The sequence below is a fragment of the Gadus morhua genome, chromosome 14, assembly GCF_902167405.1.
Source record: "Gadus morhua chromosome 14, gadMor3.0, whole genome shotgun sequence".
Lineage (NCBI taxonomy): Eukaryota > Metazoa > Chordata > Actinopteri > Gadiformes > Gadidae > Gadus > Gadus morhua.
The window spans coordinates 27,782,414-27,806,085 of NC_044061.1; the positions used below are offsets into that span (position 1 = coordinate 27,782,414).

The 23,672-nt window shown below is 46.0% G+C and overlaps 2 protein-coding genes across 2 annotated transcripts in view; both read left to right on the plus strand.

The window, feature by feature from the left end:
* Window positions 1–6,473, plus strand: part of fes (FES proto-oncogene, tyrosine kinase) — a 27,181-nt gene extending 20,708 nt beyond the window's left edge. The window contains exons 14-18 of the mRNA XM_030377831.1: window positions 3,777–3,871; window positions 4,505–4,628; window positions 4,864–5,021; window positions 5,421–5,543; window positions 5,663–6,473. Coding sequence (XP_030233691.1) covers window positions 3,777–3,871; window positions 4,505–4,628; window positions 4,864–5,021; window positions 5,421–5,543; window positions 5,663–5,796 — 634 coding nt within the window. The 3' untranslated portion in view covers window positions 5,797–6,473. The remainder of the gene's footprint in view (window positions 1–3,776; window positions 3,872–4,504; window positions 4,629–4,863; window positions 5,022–5,420; window positions 5,544–5,662) is intronic.
* Window positions 6,474–12,904: 6,431 nt separating this feature from the next.
* rhcga (Rh family, C glycoprotein a) lies at window positions 12,905–18,360 on the plus strand. The gene is made up of 11 exons (XM_030377873.1): window positions 12,905–13,155; window positions 13,717–13,909; window positions 14,272–14,422; window positions 14,525–14,672; window positions 14,761–14,927; window positions 15,032–15,169; window positions 15,382–15,518; window positions 15,925–16,049; window positions 16,571–16,644; window positions 16,769–16,842; window positions 17,345–18,360. The coding sequence occupies exons 1-11, from the start codon at window positions 12,948–12,950 to the stop codon at window positions 17,376–17,378; spliced, it is 1,449 nt and encodes a 482-aa protein (XP_030233733.1). The 5' UTR covers window positions 12,905–12,947; the 3' UTR covers window positions 17,379–18,360.
* Window positions 18,361–23,672: the final 5,312 nt, after the last annotated feature.

Below are 23,672 nucleotides of genomic sequence, written 5' to 3' on the forward strand. Positions count from 1 at the left end.
CAGTCATTAAAGATATCCACTTAAGTCGCCACTACAACTACTACAACTGCTTGTTGGGTTTGAGTTCATTGAGTTGTTGCACTTAATGTTGGGCCACTGTTTTTCAGTTTTTTGACTTCATTGAATGATGATGTATGTGAGCCCTTTGCACTGATAAAAATACTGACCATTCATGTGGCTGTTTGAGCATGGAAAACATGAAATTAATGTATGTTGGTTCAATTAACATACCGTACATAGGTTATGATTCTGGACGATTTTTTAGGTAGTGGCCATCGCCAAAATGCACCAGAATACAGGAAATCATCTACCAAATTCAAAATTATGTAGCTTCTCTCAGCTCACGTATAGTTGAAGTGTGCAGTCATGTGGCCCTCCGATGGTTATGATAAAAAATGTGGCCCTCTTTATCATGAAAGTTGCCCATCCCTGGAGTAGCATCATCATCACTGCCAGCTGACATCAGACGCCTTGCTAGAGAAAAACAGTTCCAGCCATCACATTAGGTGAGTCTAGAAATGCAGCAAACATGAGGCTTAGTAACACAGCAGTTATAGACTTTTTTTGTCTTTTTTTTCATCTTTAGTTATGTGTTCATAATGGTACGGCCCTCTGAGGACTTTGGAAAAATTGAAATGGCCCTTGATGTGAAAAAGGTTCCCCACCCCTGTATTAGAAGAAGGGTCAAGGAGGAGGGTGGGGCTGTGGCCCTGAGCAGCTAAGCAACCTCAACGTCTTGGCGGACTATATATCTGCTGATCAACACTACGAATGCTGGAAACACACCAGACACACCATGTGAAGTTATTTAACCCGATTATTGTTATTTATATCCGAGATTATTTAATCTAACCCGATCTGAACTCTATCACCCAAACACGGCGGCGTTTGGGTTTCCTACCTCGGACTCCAGCGCAGCCACGGCCGACAACTTTCTTTATTCTGGGTGGAAATAGTAACATAGTTACGCCATTAAATGCGTTTATGGAAACATTTTTAGCGAGAAATGTGCATTTTACTTTCGTAATGTTCGCTCGGTGAATGTGAAGGATGTTTGGTTTGATAGTTATGACGAAGAGGGAACGCTCCGTTCACTTGCATGGACATGGACTCACCTAGGCGCGTAGGAGCGTAGGCGCGTAGCTGCGTAGGACCATTTTTGACACAAAATTGTCAAGCAACATTTTAGCTGCGTTACGCACGTAAATCTTACGCGGGTTACGCGTTTGGTGTGTTCGTACCATTAGGCTCCACCGCCTCCTGCAGCGCTGAGGCGGGGGTCCCTCGGCAGCGAGAAGTGGGGCTCAAACGGGAGACATTCGCGGCCAACAATCCCTTTCTCCTCCATGTTGTGGTTCATGTTCTTGAGGGAGTCAATGCCAAAGTTCCTTTCCCCAAATTCATTCTCAACCATGGCTGAGGTAACCCACACTACGAATCTCGTTGTGGAAATACCAGAGACGAGAGTCCGACGTGTTATGCGCCAAACACCAACAGCAGGTTATCCAAATAACAAGGAAGTGTACAACACTTGTGTTGCAGTCCTGGAGCTCTATATCTAAATAAGATCATATAATGCATAGGTATCTATATCATATAATACATATTTTCACGGCCAAAAGCTGTGTGCGCCTCCAGACGCAACCTGGTCTCACAGGAATCCGTGAAATGACTACGGACAAATAACTCGAAATCCGTGGACACATCACGGAAACACGCCGATTTCCGTGATGTGGCCACGGAATTCGCTCCAATGCAAGTTAATGACGCTGATGTTCCGTGGCTCACACACGGATCCCCGTTTCAACGAGCGAGTCGACCACCGGGCTTAACTCAAAACCCGGGGTGGTCTCACTGAAACACTTAAATTGTCCTTGTTGTGTCGACGGAAGTTGCTCCAATGCAAGTAAATGACAATGATATTCTGTGGCACACACACAGATTCCCGTTTCAATCTGTGTGTGTGCCACATTTGACCACAGCGGGGGCTTAACTCAAAATCCGTGGTGGTCTGACGGAATCACTTCAATTGTCCGTGATGTGGCCACGGAATTTGCTCCAATGCAAGTAAATGACACTGTTATTCCGTGGCTCACACACGGATATCGGCGTGTTTCCGTGATGTGGCCACGGATTTCGAGTTAAGCGTCCGACCGTAGTCATTTCACGGATTCCTGTGAGACCATGTTGCCAGACGATATTATGAATGACAAACGACTTCGTCGGGTTCTCCGACGTCTCTGGTTCTTCCACTTTCACATGCCGGCTGCCCGCTGCCGGGCGGTGTTGCTTCGCGGCGGTGGTGCCTCGCGGCAACCGGCGGCAGGCAGCATGTCGCAGTTCATGTACTTCAGGGAGTCAAAGCCAAAGTTCCCTTCCCCCAATTCCTTCTCAACCATGGCTGAGATAACCCCAACTACAGTCTCGTTGTGGAAATACAAGAGACGTCAAACAACTGATGTGTTATGCACCATAACACCATCAGCACTTGCGTTACAGTGTGTGTAATCACACACACACACATGGCGCTCGCACGGTCGTGTCTCATTGGCGGGTCAAATTCACTGGGCTGGCAAGGCAGTGAAAGGGGAGGAGCTTAGATCCTTTATGACGATATATGGGATCACATTCCAAACCAGCACACTTCAGCCTCCGTTATTTCAAAGGCGAACCTAGTGCTCGTTTTACACCGAACGCAAGTTTTAGCCACTGGGGGACCATAGGCAGGCTAGGGGAACTCATATGTATGTTAGAAAACCTCATAAAGTGAGATTTTCATGCCATGGGACCTTTAATATGGCGAATGTAAAAGCTTGTTTTGGGATGCAGAATTTAGAACTTGAAGTCGGAGTTCCACCCGGACCGTTCAGCCAAAAGTATATACTCCGACTCCGTAATCCGACTCCGTACTAAGGAGACCCCTCAGCAGCTCTCAGTCGGGATGTCGGATACGCAATGCAATTCACCGCCCGATCTATCTTGAGCTGCAAACCATGTAAGCAGTGTTGTAAATAAACTTCCAAAGCTTTTCAAATCTTATTTGGTGTTTTATTGGTTCTTAAGGTGCAAAGTAAACAATGTACAAAGTAATTAAGGTGCAAAGTCAAACCGGAGAACTGATTCCTGAAACGATTTTGTTAGATGACCAATCACAGCCCCTGCCGTCTCCGTTGCGTCGACCAATAGGTCCATGGCGTCTACGGATAGTTAAAAAATATTGGATGCGCACGTATGCTACTGAGAGGGTCTCCGCCAGGCTCCCCAGCTATCATGGAGAGGGCTCTCCATGTCTACGTACAGCACTGTAACATGCACACGCATTTGAAAGGCACCATCCAGGTGTTACTATAACCGTTGCTGTGAAAAAAAAACTAGCTGTGCAAACCAAGCTCACGACACTATTTCAACAACCCCTGTCTGGGAATTCAGGAATGCAAATGCCATAGCCAAGTCTCTTGGTGTTTTCATTGCTGCTGATCTACGGCCATTCATTTTCCCCTTAACTATGAACCGTACCGTACCGTACCGTGACTTAAAAACCGAGGTACGTACCGAACCGTGACTTTTGTGTACCATTACACCCCTAGTTTGAAGTTGTATGTTTGCTCACAACCCTTCAGTCATCCCACGTTGGTTCAAACAAAGACAGGTTCAGAGTCAGCCCTCAGCCCCACAGCAGACTGCCTCACCTTCTCCAGTCCGACATACACCATCACACTCATCCAACACAAACACACACACAGGGGCTGAACGCTGAAGGCTGGTTTGTGTTCCAGGATCCTGAAGCAATACGAGCATCCCAACATCGTGAGGCTGATCGGGGTGTGCACCCAGCAGCAGCCCATCTACATCATCATGGAGCTGGTCCAAGGTGGGCTCTGCAGCCAGCGAGGGCGTACACTGCTCCCTACAGCTCCTCACTGCTCCTTATAGCTCCTCACTGCTCCTTACAGCTCCTCACTGCTCCTTATAGCTCCTCACTGCTCCTTACAGCTCCTCACTGCTCCTTATAGCTCCCTACAACTCCTCACTGCTCTTTATAGCTCCTTACAGCTCATTGTAGTTCCTCATAGCTCCTTATAGCTCCTTATAGCTTCTAACAGCACCTCACAGCTCCTTATAGCTCCTTATAGTCCCTCACTGGCTGTTTGATTTAATTAGAGGGCCATTCATCATTGCTGTCAGAAAGTGTCTTGAAGGTTTTCGTTTTCTGTTGTGCCAAGATTCCTTCAAGGGGTGGAAACAAGCGCACGCGTGTGTGTGTGTGTGTACACCCACGTTTTAACTTCCGCTAAAATTCTTCTAACAAGCCTTCCATGTCATCAGAGCCGTTGCCAAGTTATGTTGCGCTTTTGATTTGAAAGCGTTGACTTTGATGTGGGATATGTGTGTGTGTGTGTGTGTGTGTGTGTGTGTGTGTGTGTGTGTGTGTGTGTGTGTGTGTGTGTGTGTGTGTGTGTGTGTGTGTGTGTGTGTGTGTGTGTGTGTGTGTGTGTTGTAACAGGTGGTGACTTCCTGTCGTTTGTGCGTGCTGCTGATAGAAGCCTCCCCCCTGGGCTGCTGGTGACCATGGTGGCAGACATTGCGTCTGGAATGGACTACCTGGAGAACAGGAAGTGCATTCACAGGTCAACACCATACCATGAGAGAGATCAGCCCAACTAAAGTAGAATTATGAGGCTAGCTTTATGTTGATTGAAGAGGAAAGTCTGAAGAGCCACGAATACAATGCACAGAAAGGCCATAATCTCTTTCGCTCTCGCTTTGTTTCTTCTCTCTCTCTCTCTCTCTCTCTCTCTCTCTCTCTCTCTCTCTCTCTCTCTCTCTCTCTCTCTCTTTCCCTCCCCCCCGCCCCCCTCTCAGGGACCTGGCAGCGAGGAACTGTCTGGTGGGCGAGCAGCACGTGGTGAAGATCAGTGACTTTGGGATGTCCCGCGAGGAGGAGGACGGGGTGTACTCGGCCACGGGGGGCCTCCGCCAGGTCCCCGTCAAGTGGACCGCCCCCGAGGCCCTCAACTACGGTACAGCCCCGCCCCTCTCTATTGGTGCATCATGGGAAGTCTGTGGAGGAGATTAGAGTCTTCAACTCTAGGCTCCCTAAGGTGAACGTCGGGTCACCTTAGGGACTGTTTCATGGCATGAAATAGTTCCCCTTCGTGGCTAATGACACCTTTAATTACTAAACAAAGATCAGGACTCCATTCCTCTTCACACATTAACGAGCGCTCCTCGCTCCAGTGCCTCAGGGCTGCTCGTTACGAGGTGATCATTGTTTCAGGGCTCGCCTGCAAACCAGATCACAAACAGTTTGAATGAGGCTGCTCTCTCCCCCTGCCTTCCCTGCCCTCCCTCCCCCCTCCCTCCCTCCCCCCTGCTCTCCCTCCCCTTCCTGCCCAACCTCCCTCTCCCCCCCACCCCAGGTCGCTACACCACGGAGAGCGACGTGTGGAGCTTTGGGGTGGTCCTCTGGGAGACCTTCTCCAGGGGGATGACCCCCTACACCAGCATGTCCAACCAGCAGACACGGGACGAGCTGGAGAGAGGTACGGACCCCCGCTGTGCTCAGGGGTCAGGTCAGCCTGTTCCTGAGGGGTCACGTCAGCATGCATCCAATAGTAGTGGTGTCCGTGTGTCTGAGCGCCCTGTGGTCTGTGTGGTTCAGGGTACCGGATGCCTGCCCCGCCCGCCTGCCCCCCCGAGGTTTACCGCCTGATGCAGAGCTGCTGGCAGACGGAACCGCGGAACCGACCGTCATTCAGGGAGCTGATGGAGCAGCTGGCTGAGCTCCGCCTCTAACACCAGCTCTTACACCACCTCCAACACCACCTCCAATACCACCTCTAACACCACCTCTAACCACCTCTAACACCACCTCTTACACCACCTCCAACACCACCTCTAACACCACCTCTAACCACCTCCAACACCACCTCTAACACCACCTTCAACACCACCTTCAACCACCTTCAGCTGGTCCACCTCTATCCCCACCTTCAGCTGGTCTCTCCCTAACCCCACCTTCAGCTGGTTCAGCACTAACACCACCTTCAACTTTTTCACCTCTAACACCACCTTCAGCTGGTCCACCTCTAACACCATCTTCAGCTGGTCCACCTCTAACACCACCTTAAGTTGTTCCACCTCTAACCCCACCTTCAGCTGGTCCACCTCTAACACCACCTTCAGTAGTTCCACCCCTTACCCCACCTTCAGTAGCTCCAGCTCTAACACCATCTTCAACTGGTCCAGCTCTAACACCACCTTCAGCTGGTCCAGCACTCACACCATCTTCAGCTGGTCCAGCACCAACATTACCTTCAGCTGGTCCAGCACCAACACCACCTTCAGCTGGTGTAGCTTTTGTTTATGTTTGGGTAACTGACTACCCAAACATAAAATAGAATTCCCATAGTTATTGCATAATTAGATAAAAAATGCTAAAAAAATAAATAATAAAATATGCGAACACAGCAGACTTGTCTATACGTGTCTTCTTTGGAAGTGTGTTTTACTCTGTCCCCACCCTCCAATGCCGAGCCTTCTCAGCATCAAGCTCCAAGGCCACATTCATGAGCCACACAGGATTAATTGACACATGTACAAAGGTTAGCCTACAAATGTACGTCGGGTCAAAAGGATAACAGAAAAAGCCCATAGGTTAATTCCATTTTGGTAAAAAGCTGAGCCTCCAAGGAGACTTAACGGGGCAAGCCTTATCGTCTTGTGAGCTTATCTCGATAAACTAGATGTGAAAGAATACTGTCAATAACACTTCTCCTGGTTACTACAAGTGATGAACCCCCCCCCCGCACACCATTTTAAACCATCAGAACAGCTCAGCTATTCTAAATCTCAAATGTATTCAAACTTGATCACATCAGCTACTTCTGGGAAATGCATTTTCTAGTTGTCGTGGCAATTTCTCTATCAGAGTTTGCGTCTTCGGCAGATGAGGTATTTAGATGCAAAAAGCACACAATACTTGTAGACAAATTGGTGGTCATATTTGTAATAAAAGTATGAACAAAGATACATCACAACATGCATCAACAAACAACATAACAGGCATACACTACAATAATCTGAGGCCTCAGATGGGAGTTCTCGCTGCGTCTTACTTCATACTCTAAAGGTACGCTCTGAGAAGTCCGCTGAGTAGCTAGAGTCAGGAGCTTTTATACACTTCCTTAAGGAAGTTGGCCCCCAATAAACCAAAAGCCTTTGTTAACCAGATGTTAATCTATTGATTGAAGTTTCTTCAGAGGTTAAGAAGGTGATTGAGGCTGTTCCTTATCAACCTTTGCTTCACTGCGTCTTACTTCAGGAGCATGACAGCAACCTTGGTACCTGGAGAAGCAAATTAAGAGAACAGACAGAAGAACACAACACAAAACAGCATGAAATGGCATCACTAATCACATTCACTCACGGCATTTGTCATAACCCGGCTCAACGGCGATGACAAAAACGGGAGAGACGGTGCATTACCAATATAAAATAAAGGTTTATTTCCATACAAAACATAACCTTAACAAAACCGCCAACGAAAAACCCCAAAAGGTGTGGACGCCTGTAAGGAGGGCCAATGAGTAGCCCCACAACAGGCAATCAGCTGCTCTTTTATTCGGCTGGAGCACCAGTCCCAGGTGCTCCAGATCCAGCTGATGTCATCAGCTGATCACCAATGAAGATAGGTAGTCAATAAGTAGGCGGGGTCGTCACACCCCCCCCCATAAAGTCTGTGTACCAAAGGGAACACCGGCACATACTAACCAAATTGACCTGAAATTATCCTCCCCAAAAATATATTCATTCAAAGACAAGACAAATCTAAGAAAGAAAACACACAACTCCACCCTGCCCATGTCATGCTCCTTTTCCACCTGACCTCAGCAACCCTGGTACCTGGAGAAGCAAATTAAGAGAACAGACAGAAGAACACAACACAAAACAGCATGAAATGGCATCACTAATCACATTCACTCACGGCAAAGGAGCACGTGACAGCGCATCGGCAATGACATTATCCACCCCTTTGATATGCCGAATATCAAGATCGTATCCCTGCAGAAACAGAACCCATCTCATCAACCTCTGATTCGGACACTGCAATGACCTTAAAAAGGTCAAAGGTTTATGATCCGTATAAACCACAAGGGCGGCACCTCCTCCCACATATACCTCAAAATGCTGCAGTGCCAAAACCAGCGCCAATGCCTCCTTTTCGATCACTGAGTAATTAAACTGGTAACGATTGAATTTCCTCGAGAAGAAGCTTACTGGCCTCACTACACCCTGGTCATCTCCCTGCAGCAAGACCGCGCCTGCTCCCACCTGACTGGCATCAACCTGGAGCAAAAAGGTCCGGTCAAAGCGCGGTGCCGCTAGAATAGGGAAAGAGCAGAGAACCGTCTTGACCTTATCAAAGGCTTGCTGACACTTTGCGACCACACAAATTTTGCTCTGGTCTTCAGAAGCTCAGTAAGAGGGAACATTACCGTGGAAAAATTCTGACAGAACCCTCGGTAATATCCCACCAGACCCAGAAACCGCTGCAGCGCTTTCTTCGTTGTGGGCCGTGGAAACTTCTTGACGGCCATAACTTTAGCGTGGACCAAACCAAACTACAGACCACACGAAAACGGAATGTGAAACCAGATTACATCACTTGAAACACTAAGATTTACATTTTAGAAGACCCTGCAGAATAGCAAGATTCCAAGAACGGAATGTGAACCAGATTACATCACATGAAACACTAAGATTTACATTTTAGAAGACCCTGCAGAATAGCAGGGTGGCAAGATCATACACGGAATAGTATACAAACCCTAAGTTCATAAAGAAAAACGTAACATGTACATTTTCCATCACATAGTTTATATTGCTGTGGCAATTCCTTAAAAAGATAATGTGTCTAGGACAAATGAGTCTTCTAAATGCAGAGCAGCACTCGACAGCTGTAGAGCGTTTAATGTGTGAACACCCCCAGTACCCCCCCCCCCCCCCCCCCCACACCCCCTCCAGCCAGGCTGCAGGGGGACAAAGGGACTTGGCTGGGACCCCGACAGGAGGGAGGAAGCCAAATGAGGAAGAGCCGGGGGCATTGGTAGTCATTGACCAGTGATTACCTGACAGAATGCAGCGATGCAAAAAAACTGGTTGGGCCGTGTGTGGAATTGTGTCGTTTTCTCAGCATATTTTGACGGTGCAGAACTTGCTCCGTGTGAAACCACCTGCAGCCTGCTCTGATGGAAGAGGGGACAGTGATTACTGTATGTGCCTTAGACACACATTTGTCACCTTTACCGAGACACCTCAGGCAACACTCGACCTTAGATAACAGCATCGTACAAGTGTGAAATATCACTTGGTCAAAGGCAAACACAGAAGTGCTCCAATTCTGTTGGTTCGGTGTGATGCTCTTCCAATCTGTTCTGTGCTGCCCGGTATGAATCAGCTGACTTTAGCAGACAGAGTCTTCTTGGCCGGTGTTCACAACCCGACCACTCAACTATCATCACTATCACCTGCTAATAAATAGCATACATAACCTTACCCAGTACAGGTACAGAGCCCTTGGATACTGTACCAGTGATTAAGGGCTATACAAAAACAATTGAAATGAATTGAATAATATTTGCTACTACCACCAAAATCCTTGTTTAACTTGAACTTCTTTTTTTTTTTTTTTTTAAAGGGTTCAGCGAGGTTGTGGCGATAAACCACTCTATGCCAATGTGAAACTAATTTAGCCGTCAGGAAAGTGAATGTTGTTAATTAAGTGCTGTTGTGCAGGGTTAACAGGTTATAAATAACTGCACATCCCCCAAGTAACTAGACATGCCATTCCAAGCACTACAGCGACTCAGTCAGCCCAGTGTCATGAAATATGAAATGTTTGTCTGCCTATTTACAGAGATTCAGAGGTTTCTAAGCCTACATTGCGAATACATCTGGAGTCTCCAACGCTTTAGACACGACTAATCCACAGTTGCACACGCAGATCGCCCCTACTGTCATTAAAAACATTTCATTTACCAACCATTCAATATTCAAACATTTTCTATTATGATTCAGGAATAGGCTATGTAATGCTGCTTTGAGTTTAAATGAATAGCGAGCAGAGCTAAAGCTGGTCTGAGGAGTACCGGTAGGTGTTCTCACTTTCTATACAAACGCTTGATCAGAAAACATATGTGATATTTTATATAATATACCTCAATGAAGTCTACTCAGCCGCCGTTCATCCTGACCTATTTTGTTTCAAGTCGTCACGTGACCCAAGAGTCATGACCCGCCAATCCCAGGCCGCCCCGCTGTCCGCACCGTTCCCCTGTCCACGCTGTGTGTTTGGGAGGAGGACTTCTTGTTCATCTGTCATCTGAGTGCTTCGTATTGGGCGACTTTAAGGTCTCTAGTGGCACCGAGTTGGGGGTTTACTAACCATACTGCGCCACCATGGTGCTTCCCACGTTGCATTGGTTCACACCAGTGTATGTTTGTTTCTGTGTGTGTGTGTGTGTGTTTCTGTTTGTGTGTGTTTATCTGTGTGTGTGAGTGTGTGTTTATTTGTGTGAGTGTGTATGTTGGTGAATGGGAGCCATACAAGGTATTTAAAATGTATTCCTAAAATATGTTTATTTTATTCGGTTTCAAAGACTAATATATATCACAAACATAATGTTGGATTATTTCCATAAATATCGGAACCTTCTGAAAATAATTGAAATAACCTCTGAAAGAGGTCGGTTCGACCCCTCTAAGAGGATTACCTGAAAGTGTCACTTTGGACAGCTGGAATCTCTCCTGGTACAGGGTCATCCCTGAGGGACAGGCCTGGATTTTCAAATTGATGGTTAGGTCTCGGTCTCCAAGCCACATACCATGAGAAGAGAGGAAGGTTGGTTTATCTCCAGCCCTGCGCCTGTAGAACACATGATCCCGTATCTGAGATCTGTGGAGAACAGGTGTCACAGAGATAGCCGCGGCTGTCGCCCTTCTATCTCACTGGCATCGCTTCTGCAAGTCTCTCAGAATTCCTCCAGTGTGAGTAACACTGCTCACGAGGAGCGCAGGAACAGGGCCCGACCGGTTACCCGCCTGTCACGACAAAACAGCCAGGAACACTTACACAAGCCATGTCTTTGTAAAGTTATTTGTTTGGTTAACCATGATAATAATATATGAGTACAGTTACACAGTGCGGAAATATACCTTTGATCACATCTGAAACTCATCTCCATTTCTAATACAACAGCCCGTATATGGTCCAAACAATGATAAGGGGCTGGTGATTGACTCCCAAAAGCCTCTGCTCTGCGTCCATCTCTGCGCCTTGTAGCTCTGTAAAAGGCCCTGGATGTCTTGGTGCATGGCCATGTGAAGATGAAGAGCTCCATGCATTTATAGAGAGACCAACCTTTAGGATGTGGGCAATCCTTAATATCTGTCTGTTCAGCTTCTAAGGCCAGAAAGAGGATAATTCATTTCATTACATGCGTACGGTGCCTCAGCCATCCATTTAGTAAAGTTTATGTCATCTTTGGATAAAAGTTCTCCATCATCACAAAATTGGGCTTATTGACTGACCCTAACCCCAAAGCTATGGGTGACCTTTTCAATGAGCTCAATACCTGCAATATGGAAGGGGTGTGTGTTGTAAGAGTCTGAGAACACGTGAGGAAGGATCCATTAATCACTGGTTATCTCTGAACGGTTAGCCTTCAGCCGACAGAAGGCTCATGTGAGCCCTAGCGTTATGGAATGCTCCGGAGTGTGACAGGAGACCTGGTCATGTGAGAAGAGCTGAAGAACGGCGGAAACAGAGTAGAAAGCCACAGCTCGGACTTGTTTTGTGTTTTCAGGATTTACTTTTCTACTTCAATAGAAATTTACATTTTCTCCTCCCTCCTATTACCATGATCCAACTTTAAGATATAAATCAGAGTTGGCAATACAATTGACTACACTGAAAACCCATTTGCATAACAGTAAAACTGATAGGATCTGGAATGTTCTTTGTCATCCTAAATCAAAAACATAAAACCAACAGCAGGTAGCAGGTTTAATGAATGTCTTCCATGTGATAGCATCTAGCATGTGACCGTTCGGAAGAAATGTGGTAAGTCTAGTATCTGTGCACTCTATGATCTACAGATACTTTTAATTGTTCCTTTCCTGCATTTAAAGGTTGCAGCTGATGAACAGTTTGGTTATGTTCACTTCCATTCTGTCATGAAGAGAGAGAGAGTAAGAGAGGGAGTGAGAGAGAGAGAGGGGGATAGAGAGAGAGAGAGGGGGATAGAGAGAGAGAGAGAGAGAGAGAGAGAGAGAGAGAGAGAGAGAGAGAGAGAGAGAGAGAGAGAGAGAGAGAGAGATAAGGCCTGAGGCCTTTTTTTGAGTTTGAGTATGTTGTTTGACCAAGAGAGGATCCATTATACAACAGTGAATCACATGCAGTAATGACATAATTGTGGCTGTGCCAATGACCTGCTCATCAAGGAGATCTGCTCAACCGTGGAAAGGGAAAAAGGGAGCATGGGCCAAGCCACTATTATGACCAGCATTGTAACTGATCCATCGTCCAGGGCTTCTTCAACCATACACAACAATACAAGACAAGATAAATGGCTAGAGCGCTGTTATGCTAGGCATAAAGTATAACCCTAACCCTATCTGTGAGAGGGATACAACGTTTGATTTGTGACAAATTACCCAATGATTCGTAGTGATATTGTTTCAGAAGCTGATGATTTCAAAGAAGATAACTTCTTGGAGGTATATCCCTGCTCATTATTCAACTGTTGGCTATGAGTATTAGGAGGCAGGTCACAAGGTGTTCTCGCTCAGCCAGGTGTAGCCAAGGAGACACACCCCCCTGCTGAACCCTATTTAACCAGCGCGCCGCCGCAGCCGAGCCACTCTCTGTTCTCCCGACCGCCAACATGTTGGGCTGGTTCTATGGTGGCACCAAGAGCACCAACGTGCGGGTCTCCCTGCCCGCTGTCTGCTTTGTGTGGCAAATCGCCATGATTGTCCTGTTCGGGGTCTTCATCAGATACAACGAGGAGGCGGACACTCACTGGCAGGAGTTCAGGAGGGAAAACAACATCTCCAGCGACATTGAGAATGACTTCTACTTCCGATACCCAAGTAAGTGCGACCTCCACCTCGGGCTGCAGACTGATCCATTGTCCTTAGAACACATCCTTATTTACTGTATTTATATTCACCCTTATATCCTGTATTTATATTCATATCTTTGTAACCACTTTAATGCTTGTGACTGGTGTTTATTTATTGCTTTCTCATTTGAAATGGTTAATTTTATAATTTATCACCCAATTAAGGAAATAACATAATTACAATAATACATACTGTACATATCAACCATTTAAAGAAAAAGTTGTAATATTCATTCAATATGCATAATAAAAAAACAATAAACAATTTAACATAATCCAAAACATTCAACCGTGTCAACAGCTGTAGAAACCTATTGACTTGAATTTATTCAAATTGGAAAATTACAATACTGAATCATAGTGATGGAACAATACTTCAGATTTGACAAAATAATCAACAAAGGCAACCCTTCAAACGAGGACGAGAGGATTTGACTTATTGTCTTTCTAAATGGCGAGTCCTACCTTCCCTGACTGTGTCACAGTGTTTACTAGAAGCAGAGGCTCATGGATGTGTCCTCCCTCCCAGGCTTCCAGGACGTGCACGTCATGATCTTTGTCGGGTTCGGCTTCCTCATGACCTTCTTGAAGCGGTACAGCTTCGGCGCAGTGGGCTTCAACTTCCTGGTGGCAGCCTTCGGTATTCAGTGGGCTCTGCTCATGCAGGGTTGGTTCCATACCCTGGACCCGGCCACAGGGAAGATCCTGATTGGTGTAGAGAAGTAAGACACACTTCAAAGGTCTGCTGCTTGGTTTCCTGAGATTGTTTGCAGTTCAGTTGGCTGCACAGGGCGTGTTTCCCTCACTGTCGGCCTTCAATAGTATATTGTTTTGATAATGCATCGTCTGAAAGGTGTATATGAGGAACCAGATAATCAGGTTCAGGGATTTTTCAAAATGCTGACATCGCTCAGCACATAGCATCATTAGTAGAGTGACAATGACCATGACTGTCATGCTAGGATCATTACGTGATGACTGACGAGAACTCTTTAGTCATCCAGCTCCACTGGTGGTTTATAGTGAGTCGCTCACGAAACACCTGATTGTATATCAACGTCTTCCTCCTATTTGGTCCAATCAGCTTGATCAACGCAGACTTCTGTGTGGCCGGGTGCCTGATCGCCTACGGGGCGTTGCTGGGGAAAGTCAGCCCAGTCCAGCTTCTGGTGCTCACATTGTTTGGCGTCACACTGTTTGCTGTGGAGGAGTACATCATCCTCGACCTGCTGCATGTGAGTTTCCCCCTGAGCTGGTATTCTCCAGAATCACCAAAGGATGAGATCCTTTCCCAGTGGGTGCTGTGCGTCCATGTTCACACCACCATGTCTCCCCAGGCCAGGGATGCTGGAGGCTCCATGGTCATCCACGCCTTCGGAGGCTACTACGGGTTGGCTATTTCCTGGGTCCTCTACCGCCCTAACTTGAACCTGAGCAAGCGCCTCAACGGCTCGGTCTACCATTCTGATGTCTTCGCCATGATTGGTGAGTGTGTTTTCGTTGTTCTTTAGGGCCACTCTGTGTCTTACCTTGCTGCCTAGAAGCGAGGGTGTCATGTTTGGTGTCTGCTCAGGTACACTGTTCCTGTGGATGTTCTGGCCCAGTTTCAACTCTGCCATCACGGATCACGGGGACGGGCAGCACCGCGCGGCAATCAACACCTACCTGGCGCTGGCCTCCTCGGTCCTGACGGCGGTGGGCATCTCCAGTGTCACGCAGAAGAAAGGGAAGCTGGACATGGTAACGTTGAACCATTACAGTACAAACGTACACTGATGGTTTTCATTGGAAGTTCGCAGCGTGCGTTAGAATGCTGTGTGTTTTAAACCTCTTGTGATTGACAGGTTCACATCCAGAACGCCACCCTGGCAGGGGGCGTTGCTATGGGAACTGCAGCGGAGTTCATGATCACCCCGTACGGATCGCTGATTGTTGGTTTCTGTTGTGGCATGATCTCTACCTTCGGCTATGTCTTTGTTACGGTGAGCAACTTACAACAATATAACAATTCCATAATGATATTTTTTACGTTATAATTTTTGAAGGGTAGGAAAACCCATGGGTGTAGGGTTTAAGCAGGATTACTTTTTAACAACTTTATGAATTTCCATCCAAAACAAAAGTGTTTTTCTACTGAAAGTGATTTGGGTTGACTAACTCTAAATGGCGGTCACTCGGCTCTTGTCTGAACCAGCCACTCCTGGAGAAATACCTGAAGCTGCAGGACACGTGTGGAGTCCACAACCTGCACGCTGTCCCGGGGATGCTGGGGGGCTTCATCGGAGCCATCGTCGCTGCCTCGGCAACGGAGGAGGTGTACTCCAGAGAAGGGTGAGGAGGAGGGTGAGGAGGAGGGTGAGGAGGAGAAGAGTGAGGAGGAGGGTGAGGAGGAGGTTAGCTCCAGAGGGGTGGAGGAGGAGATCAACACAAGAGGAGGGGGCAGGAGGAGGTGTACTCCAGAGAGGGGGTAGGAGGAGGTTAACTCCAGAGGGGGGGGGAAGTCAGAACATGTGCAGATCCTGTTTACCCAGCTTAAGGTCTGGTTCCCCATCCTAGGTCAGAAAGGTTATAGTACATCAACACTATCTGTATGAAGGACAGCTTTCTGACTTGGGACAGGTGATCAGAAAGTTGGTAAAAGTATTTTTACCCTCTATAACCAGATACCTTAGCGGTTGCAATTTGAACTAAATAGTTATATTCCATAAATGGACCAATGCTTGTTTTATTCTGCCAGGTTAATCAACACGTTTGACTTTGAGGGGGACTTCGCCGACCGGACGGTTGGGACTCAGGGCGGCTTCCAGGCCGCCGCCTGCTGTGTGGCCATCGCCTTCGGCATCGTCGGAGGGGGGTGTGTGGGTAAGCTCTCAGACGGCCGACCCTACAGCGGCGTCACTGAGTCAAGGGCCAGGGAGCCCGTCCAGAGGGTGACCTTTGATTTCTATAATAATTGACACAGTTATGGTCTCACTCGCATACTTATCCCTGGTGACCCGTAACGTTTCTGAGGTGTTATATAAGACACCACCTGACACCCCCTGAACCCACTTCACCTCCACCTTACACCACCTCACCTCCACCTGAACCCACCTCACCTCCACCTGGCACCACCTCACCTCCACCTTAACCCACCTCACCTCCACCTGATACCACCTCACCTCCACCAGACGCCACCTCACCTCAACCTGACACCATCTCACCTCCAGAGGACGCCAACCTGATACCACCTCGTCTCCACCTGACACCACCCTAACCCTAACCCTGACACCACCCTAACCCTAACCCTGACACCACCCTAACCCTGACACCACCTCACCTCCGTCTGAACCCACCTCACCTCCACCTGACCACAATGGTTTGACACTTCTTTCCCGTTCCAGGTCTGGTTCTGAAGATCCCTATCTGGGGCGACCCGGCTGATGACAACTGCTACGACGACGAGGCTTACTGGGAGGTAAGAGAATGCTTTCTCAACTCACCACCAGTGGGTGCTGTTGCTTTGTGAACTGTACCAAGCGTTTAAATAGCTAGGACTGGAACTATGCGCGTTGACGTTGTGACCATGTGACATTTTTCAGGTCCCAGAGGATGACGAAAGCATCCCTCCGATTCTTGAGTACAACAACCACATGATCCACAAGCTTCCGGACCTGTAAGTGTACATCAGCGCATGAAGCCTACCTACAGGGAACGTCCTTGCACGTAAAAGTAGTACTTAGCATCATACGTAGCATCTTATCCTAGCTATCTTGGTTGTGTACAGGGAATGAGTTAACCTAGTGATTGTTAATGCGCTGTAACACAGTGTGAGCTTCACCTCAGCGCTGTAACACAGTGTAACACAGTGAGTTAGCTGTAACACAATTTAACACAGTGTAACAAAGTCTGACACAGTGTAACACAGTGTGACACAGTGTAACACAGTGTGACGTCAGCTGTAACACAGTGTGACACACAGTGTGACGTCAGCTGTAACACAGTGACCTCAGCTGTAACACAGTGTAACAGTGTGACACAGTGAACACAGTGTTATGCAGCTGTAACACAGTGTAAAACAGTGTGACATCAGCTGTAACACAGTGTAACGTCAGCTGCACCTTCCGCTCAGCTCCCAGTGAACCCAGATTAATTAATATCTCTCTTCTCTTTTGTAGATCGGAGTCCAACTTCCAGGTGGAGCAGATCTAGGAGCAGCTACGGGCCGTTGAACCAGACGAGTGGAGGCCCTGATCACTGTTACCTTGTTGGACAGGAACTTTTATTGTCACAGATGACTTTTTTGTGTAACACAATTAAGCTGTCCCTATTATTACTTGTTACTATGCTATTAAAAGCACAAAGTGGATAGTATTCCTGTATACATAAGGAACAACGACCAAATTAAATAAAGGCATACATAGCGGACATGAATGAAGGATAATCTCAGGGTACAAGGATAGGCTTACGGAGCACTTCTTGGCCTATCCTATAGGTGTTCTCATCTGAAGGACTTTACATTTACTTTCAGGCCTATGGTCTCTGGTCATGTAGGCTTTCGCTAATGTGCAGCAATAATCTGTTTAAATGTAAGTTTGCTTTGATTATGAACAAAGCCTACCAGATAGGTGTAGTGAAGGCCAGTGAAGCAAAACCCTGTATATATAGTATATTTGGTCCTTTCCATTAACGTTTAGCATGTAGTATTCCTAGGCCTACTGCCTAAAATCAGAAGGATCGGATTTTCATCAATGAGCATTTGTTAATGCTTTATAATATCTTTAATCAAACATGATGCTTAATGATTGTATATACCTTCTGATATAGTTCTGTATATATATATATAGATATTTTGTAGAGGCATTGTTTTCCCCTAAAGATTTTGCCCTCAAATCGAGCAAATAATCCAAATTTCGCCAATTGGCCATTAGTCAAAATAAATTAATGAATTAACTTTAACATGATAGTTCATTCAGTAGGTCGCCTCGTTTTTTTTTAATGTATTTGTAACTAAGATAACTATTGCTCATAAATTTGTCTTCACACACATTAGCCTCCAGTAACAGTAAGGTCTACCCTGGCCTCTAATGTATTACACCTGATTTGCGAGCCTAGTCATCTACTTGAAGAGACATGACGAAAGGTGTAAATGTTATATTTTTGTGATTTTTGAAATAAACACATTAATCAAAAACGTTGCAATTACATGAACAACAGTATGAAGACAAACATATAACTAGAAAAACATAAAAAATCAAACCTGAGTCTTTGAAAAAGTAAATGTAGCCTCCAAGCCACCGAAGACAGACGGCGACAGGACGAGCAACACAGGGACCCCCTGACCGCGGTGAAGTTAGTTTTGGGTTGGATATTCGACAGATATTCAGTCCAGTTCCAGCCGCGACTTCACGGAGATTTGCCCGGCAATAGCTGCATGAGAACGGTTAGCACACCTCGCAGAGCCTCGCGGTGAATCGCTGGAAACTGATTTAGGGACCGTCAATAAATTACTTCACGTAAATATATCAATACAAAATACTTGCAGTTTTTTCAATAGCTTCCATGCTGTGTGACCCAGTGACTCCAAACCAGTATCTAATTGTATTATTAAACCCTCTGAATAAGACACACCACTTGTTATGGTATTTTAGTGCTTCCTCTATTTTATATGAATATTAATATGCAGGAATTATCATATTTCTTTCAATAGCTTCCATGCCAAGTGACCTAGTGACTCCGAACCAGTATCCAATTGTAATGGTAAACACTAAGAATAGGACACACCACTTTGTATTATATTTTAGGGCTTTCTCTATTTTATTTGAATATTAATATGCAGGAATGATCATATTTCTTTCAATAGCTTCCATGCCATGTGTCCCAGTGACTCCAAACCAGTATCCAATTGTAATGGTAAACCCTAAGAACAGGACACACCCATTTGTATTATATTCTAGGGCTTTCTCTATTTTATATGAATATTAATATGCAGGAATGATCATATTTCTTTCAATAGCTTCCATGCCACGTGACCCAGTGACTCCAAACCAGTATCCAATTTTAATAGTAATCCCTAAGAATAGGACACACCACTTTTTATGGTATTTTAGTGTTTCCTCTATTTTATATGAATATTAATATGCGGGAATGATCACATTTCATTCAATAGCTTCCATGCCATGCGACAAGTGACTCCAAACCAGTATCCAATTGTAGAACTAAAACCTGAGAATAGGACACACCACTTTTTATGGTATTTTAGGGCTTTCTCTAATTTATATGAATATTTATATGCAGGAATGATCATATTTCTTCCATGCCATGTGACCCAGTGACTCCAAACCAGTATCCACTTGTAGAACTAAACCCTAAGAATAGGACACACCACTTTTTATGGTATTTTAGTGCTTCCTCTATTTTATATGAATATTAATAAGCAGGAATTATCATATTTATTTCAATAGCTTCCATGCCATGTGACCCAGTGACTCCAAACCAGTATCCACTTGTAGAACTAAACCCTGAGAATAGGACACACCACTTTTTATGGTATTTTAGTGCTTCCTCTATTTTATATGAATATTAATAAGCAGGAATTATCATATTTCTTTCAATAGCTTCCATGCCATGTGACCCAGTGACTCCAAACCAGTATCCACTTGTAGAACTAAACCCTGAGAATAGGACATACCACTTTTTATGGCATTGTAGGGCTTTCTCTAATCATTTATATGAATATTAATATGCAGGAATGATCATATTTCTTTCAATAGCTTCCATGCCATGTGACCCAGTGACTCCAAACCATTATCCAATTGTAGAACTAAACCCTGAGAATAGGACACACCACTTTTTATGGCATTGTAGGGCTTTCTCTAATTTATATGAATATTAATATGCAGGAATGATCATATTTCTTTCAATAGCTTCCATGCCACGTGACCCAGTGACTCCAAACCAGTATCCAATTGTAGAACTAAACCCTAAGAATAGGACACACCACTTTTTATGGTATAAGGGACTGTTCGGCCTTCTTGGTTGATATCCCACCACCAGACGTCTTCATGGTCGCCAAATCATTAATAGTTTGTTCGATGGCGAGACTCGAATCCACAAGTGACATTTCTCTTTTCTGCAGCTTGAGAGACAGGCCCTGGAGTTCACACAGGATGTCTTTCATGACAGCCAAATCTTCCACAAATCCTGAGACAGCAAGGTGCGTCAGAAGTCCCTTATATATTACTGGCTGTTTTGAAATGGTGTGCTAGTGCGGGGAAATCTTTCCATGCTGCCTTAACTGTTTTAAAGGTCCCATGACATGCTATTTTATGCATTCTTTAATATAGGTATTAGTGGCCAACTAACACAGTATTCAAAGACGTTCCCGAAATTCAGTCGTGGTGCAGAGTTACAGCCACTCCGAGCCAGTCGCACATTGAGCTTCCCCCAAATGCGCTGTTTTGGTGTCTGTAGCTATAATGCAAATGAGGAGGAGCGAGGCGGGTCAAGGAGGAGGGTGGGGGTGTGGCCCTGAGCAGCTTGCAGCCACGGTACCATGCGCTCTGTTTACAGTGGATGTATCGCAATGGCGAGGCGCACACAGCCTTTAGCTGTGTTCTGTAAATATTCTAGAACACACGGGAGTCCTGGAGCTCTATATCTAAATATTATCATATATAGCCTACATAGATATATCATATAATATATATTATCACGGCCAAAAGCTGTGTGAGCCGATATTATGAATCTCAAACGACCTCGTTGGGTACAACGTTCCTGGTTCTTCAACGTCCTCATCAAAGTGAAGTAGACTGAACCGCGACAAGGAGGAGAAAGGGATCGTTGCCGGTCTTAGGAACCTCCGCCTCCGGCGGTGGTCCCTCAGCGGGGCTCAAGCGGGAAACATTCGCCTCCAACAATCCCTTTCTCCTCCATGTCGTGGTTCATGTGTTTGAGGGAGTCAAAGCCAAAGTTCCTTCCCCCCAATTCATTCTCAACCTTGGCTGAGATAACCCCCAATACGAGTGTCGTTGTAGAAATACCAGAGACGAGAGTCCGACGAGGAAGTGTACAACACTTGCGTTACAGTCCTGGAGCTCTATATCTAAATAATATCATATAATACATAGAAATCTGTATCATTTAATACACATTATCACGGCCAAAAGCTGTGTGCGCCTCCAGACGATATTATAAATCACAAACGACTTTGTTCTGGTTCTTCCACTTTCACATCAACCTGAAGTCGACTGAATCGCGCGCTGCCTGCTGCCGGCTGCCCGCTGCCGGGCGATGGTGCCTCGCGGCAACCGGCGGCAAGTCTCAGTTCATGTACTTCAGCGAGTCAAAGCCAAAGTTCCTTTCCCCAATTCCTTCTCAACCATGGCTGAGATAACCCCCAATACGAGTCTCGTTCTAGAAATACCAGAGACGAGAGTCCGACGTGTTATGCGCCATATAACACCAAAAGCAGAACGGTTATCAAAATAATAAGGAAGTGTACAACACTTGCGTTACAGTCCTGGAGCTCTATATCTAAATAATATCATATAATGCATAGAAATCTATATCAATTAATACAGCGGTCCCCAACCTTTTCAGCATCAAGGACCGGTATGATTCTCCGAAAAGTTTCACGGACCAGGGGTGGGGGGGGGGGGGGGGGGGGGGGTGGTTGGGTTATGTTGCGCAGAGGTTGCCAAAAATGCAAACATGTTATATGCAATCTAAGAACTGCATATAGACTTATGGCATGTGTCTTTGAGTGTTATTAATTATTATTATTATTCATGTTTAACCTCTGTTTTCCTTTTATTCCTAGTCTGTTTTACATAGTTTTTAATGATGACTATATGCTCTGTAAGGTGACCTTGGGTGTCTTGAAAGGCGCCTCTAAATTAAATGTATTATTATTATTAAAAGAGTGACAGTATTGCGAAGTGAATAAAAAAAAAAAATATATATATATATTAAAATAAATAAATAATCTTTCTCTGCGGACCGGTGCCAAATGACCCACGGACCGGTACCGGTCCGCGGACCGGGGGTTGGGGACCGCTGAAATACATATTATCACGGCCAAAAGCTGTGTGCGCCTCCAGACGATATTATGAATCACAAAAGACTTTGTCGGGTTCTGCGACGTCTCTGGTTCTTCCACTTTCACATCAACCTGAAGTCGACTGAACCGCGCGCTGCCTGCTGCCGGCTGCCCGCTGCCGGGCGATGGTGCCTCGCGGCAACCGGCGGCATGTCGCAGTTCATGTACTTCAGCGAGTCAAAGCCAAAGTTCCTTTCCCCCAATTCCTTCTCAACCATGGCTCAGATAACCCCCACAACAGTCTCGTTGTGGAAATACAATACACGTCAAAGAACCGGCAAGAAACACTTGCGTTACAGTGTGTGTATTCACACACACACACACACACACACACACACACACACACACACACACACACACACACACACACACACACACACACACACACGTGGTGCTCGCACGGTCGAGTCTCATTGGCGGGCCAACGTCTCTGGGCGGGCCAGGCAGAGTAAGGGGAGGAGCTGAGATTCCTGATTACGTCATGAACATTCCAAATCAGCGCGCTTGAGCCTCCGTTTTTTCAAAGGCGAGCAGAACAGCTAGTGCTCGTTTTACACCAAACGCAAGTTTTAGCCACTGGGGGACCATAGGCAGGCTAGGGGAACTCATATTTATGTTAGAAAACCTCATAAATTGAGATTTTCATGTCATGGGACCTTTAAAGCTGCTGGCAACCCATCTGATGGTGAATATTGACCTATTTTCAGTATTTCCATGTCGAGCTTGGCCGCTGCTTCTCCAAGCAATCTGGCGTTCCTGGTTGACTGATTGTAAAGGGAGTATAACTTTGAAATAAAGAACTCAAACTGATAACTGTCTGCCACTTCTTGAAAAAGCATCTTTGACAGTGTTGGGCAAAATAACCTGCTGAGTACATCACATGTACATTATAAATATAGCTAACTCCTACCCTAAACCTGATGAGCACATCACATGGCAGACACATTACAATATAGTCAACTCTTGCTCTAACCCAAGAACACAAACATGATAATATATAGTCAGGTCAAGGCCGGAGCCGAAGGCCCCATTTCCCAGGCTGGCAGATGATGGACACTCAGACAATGCACCAGTCATCCTCAAGAACGGGAGAGCCACATTAATTTATCACACATGAGACACTTTGAAGCTCTCCCCCGTTAGAAGGAACCAAGAGAAACACCTGCCCATACCAAGGGCCTGAGAGCCACATTAAATTATCACACACGAGACAGTTCGGGGGGGCACTCCCCGGTTTAATTTATCACACAGGAGACATTTTGAGAGCTCTTCCCCGTTAGGAGGAACCAAGAGATACCCCTGCCCACACCAGGGCCTGAGAAACCACATTTCGGGGGGGCACTCCCCGGTTTAATTTATCACACAGGAGACATTGCGAAGCTCTCCCCCGTTAGGAAGAACACAAG

Excerpts from the sequence above, each read along its gene's own strand:
- rhcga (XM_030377873.1), top strand. The coding sequence starts at position 12,948 with ATGTTGGGCTGGTTCTATGGTGGCACCAAGAGCACCAACGTGCGGGTC. Across the intron at positions 13,156-13,716 it reads CTTCTACTTCCGATACCCAA|GCTTCCAGGACGTGCACGTC; the intron begins GTAAGTGCGACC and ends CCTCCCTCCCAG. Across the intron at positions 14,423-14,524 it reads TCATCCTCGACCTGCTGCAT|GCCAGGGATGCTGGAGGCTC; the intron begins GTGAGTTTCCCC and ends ATGTCTCCCCAG.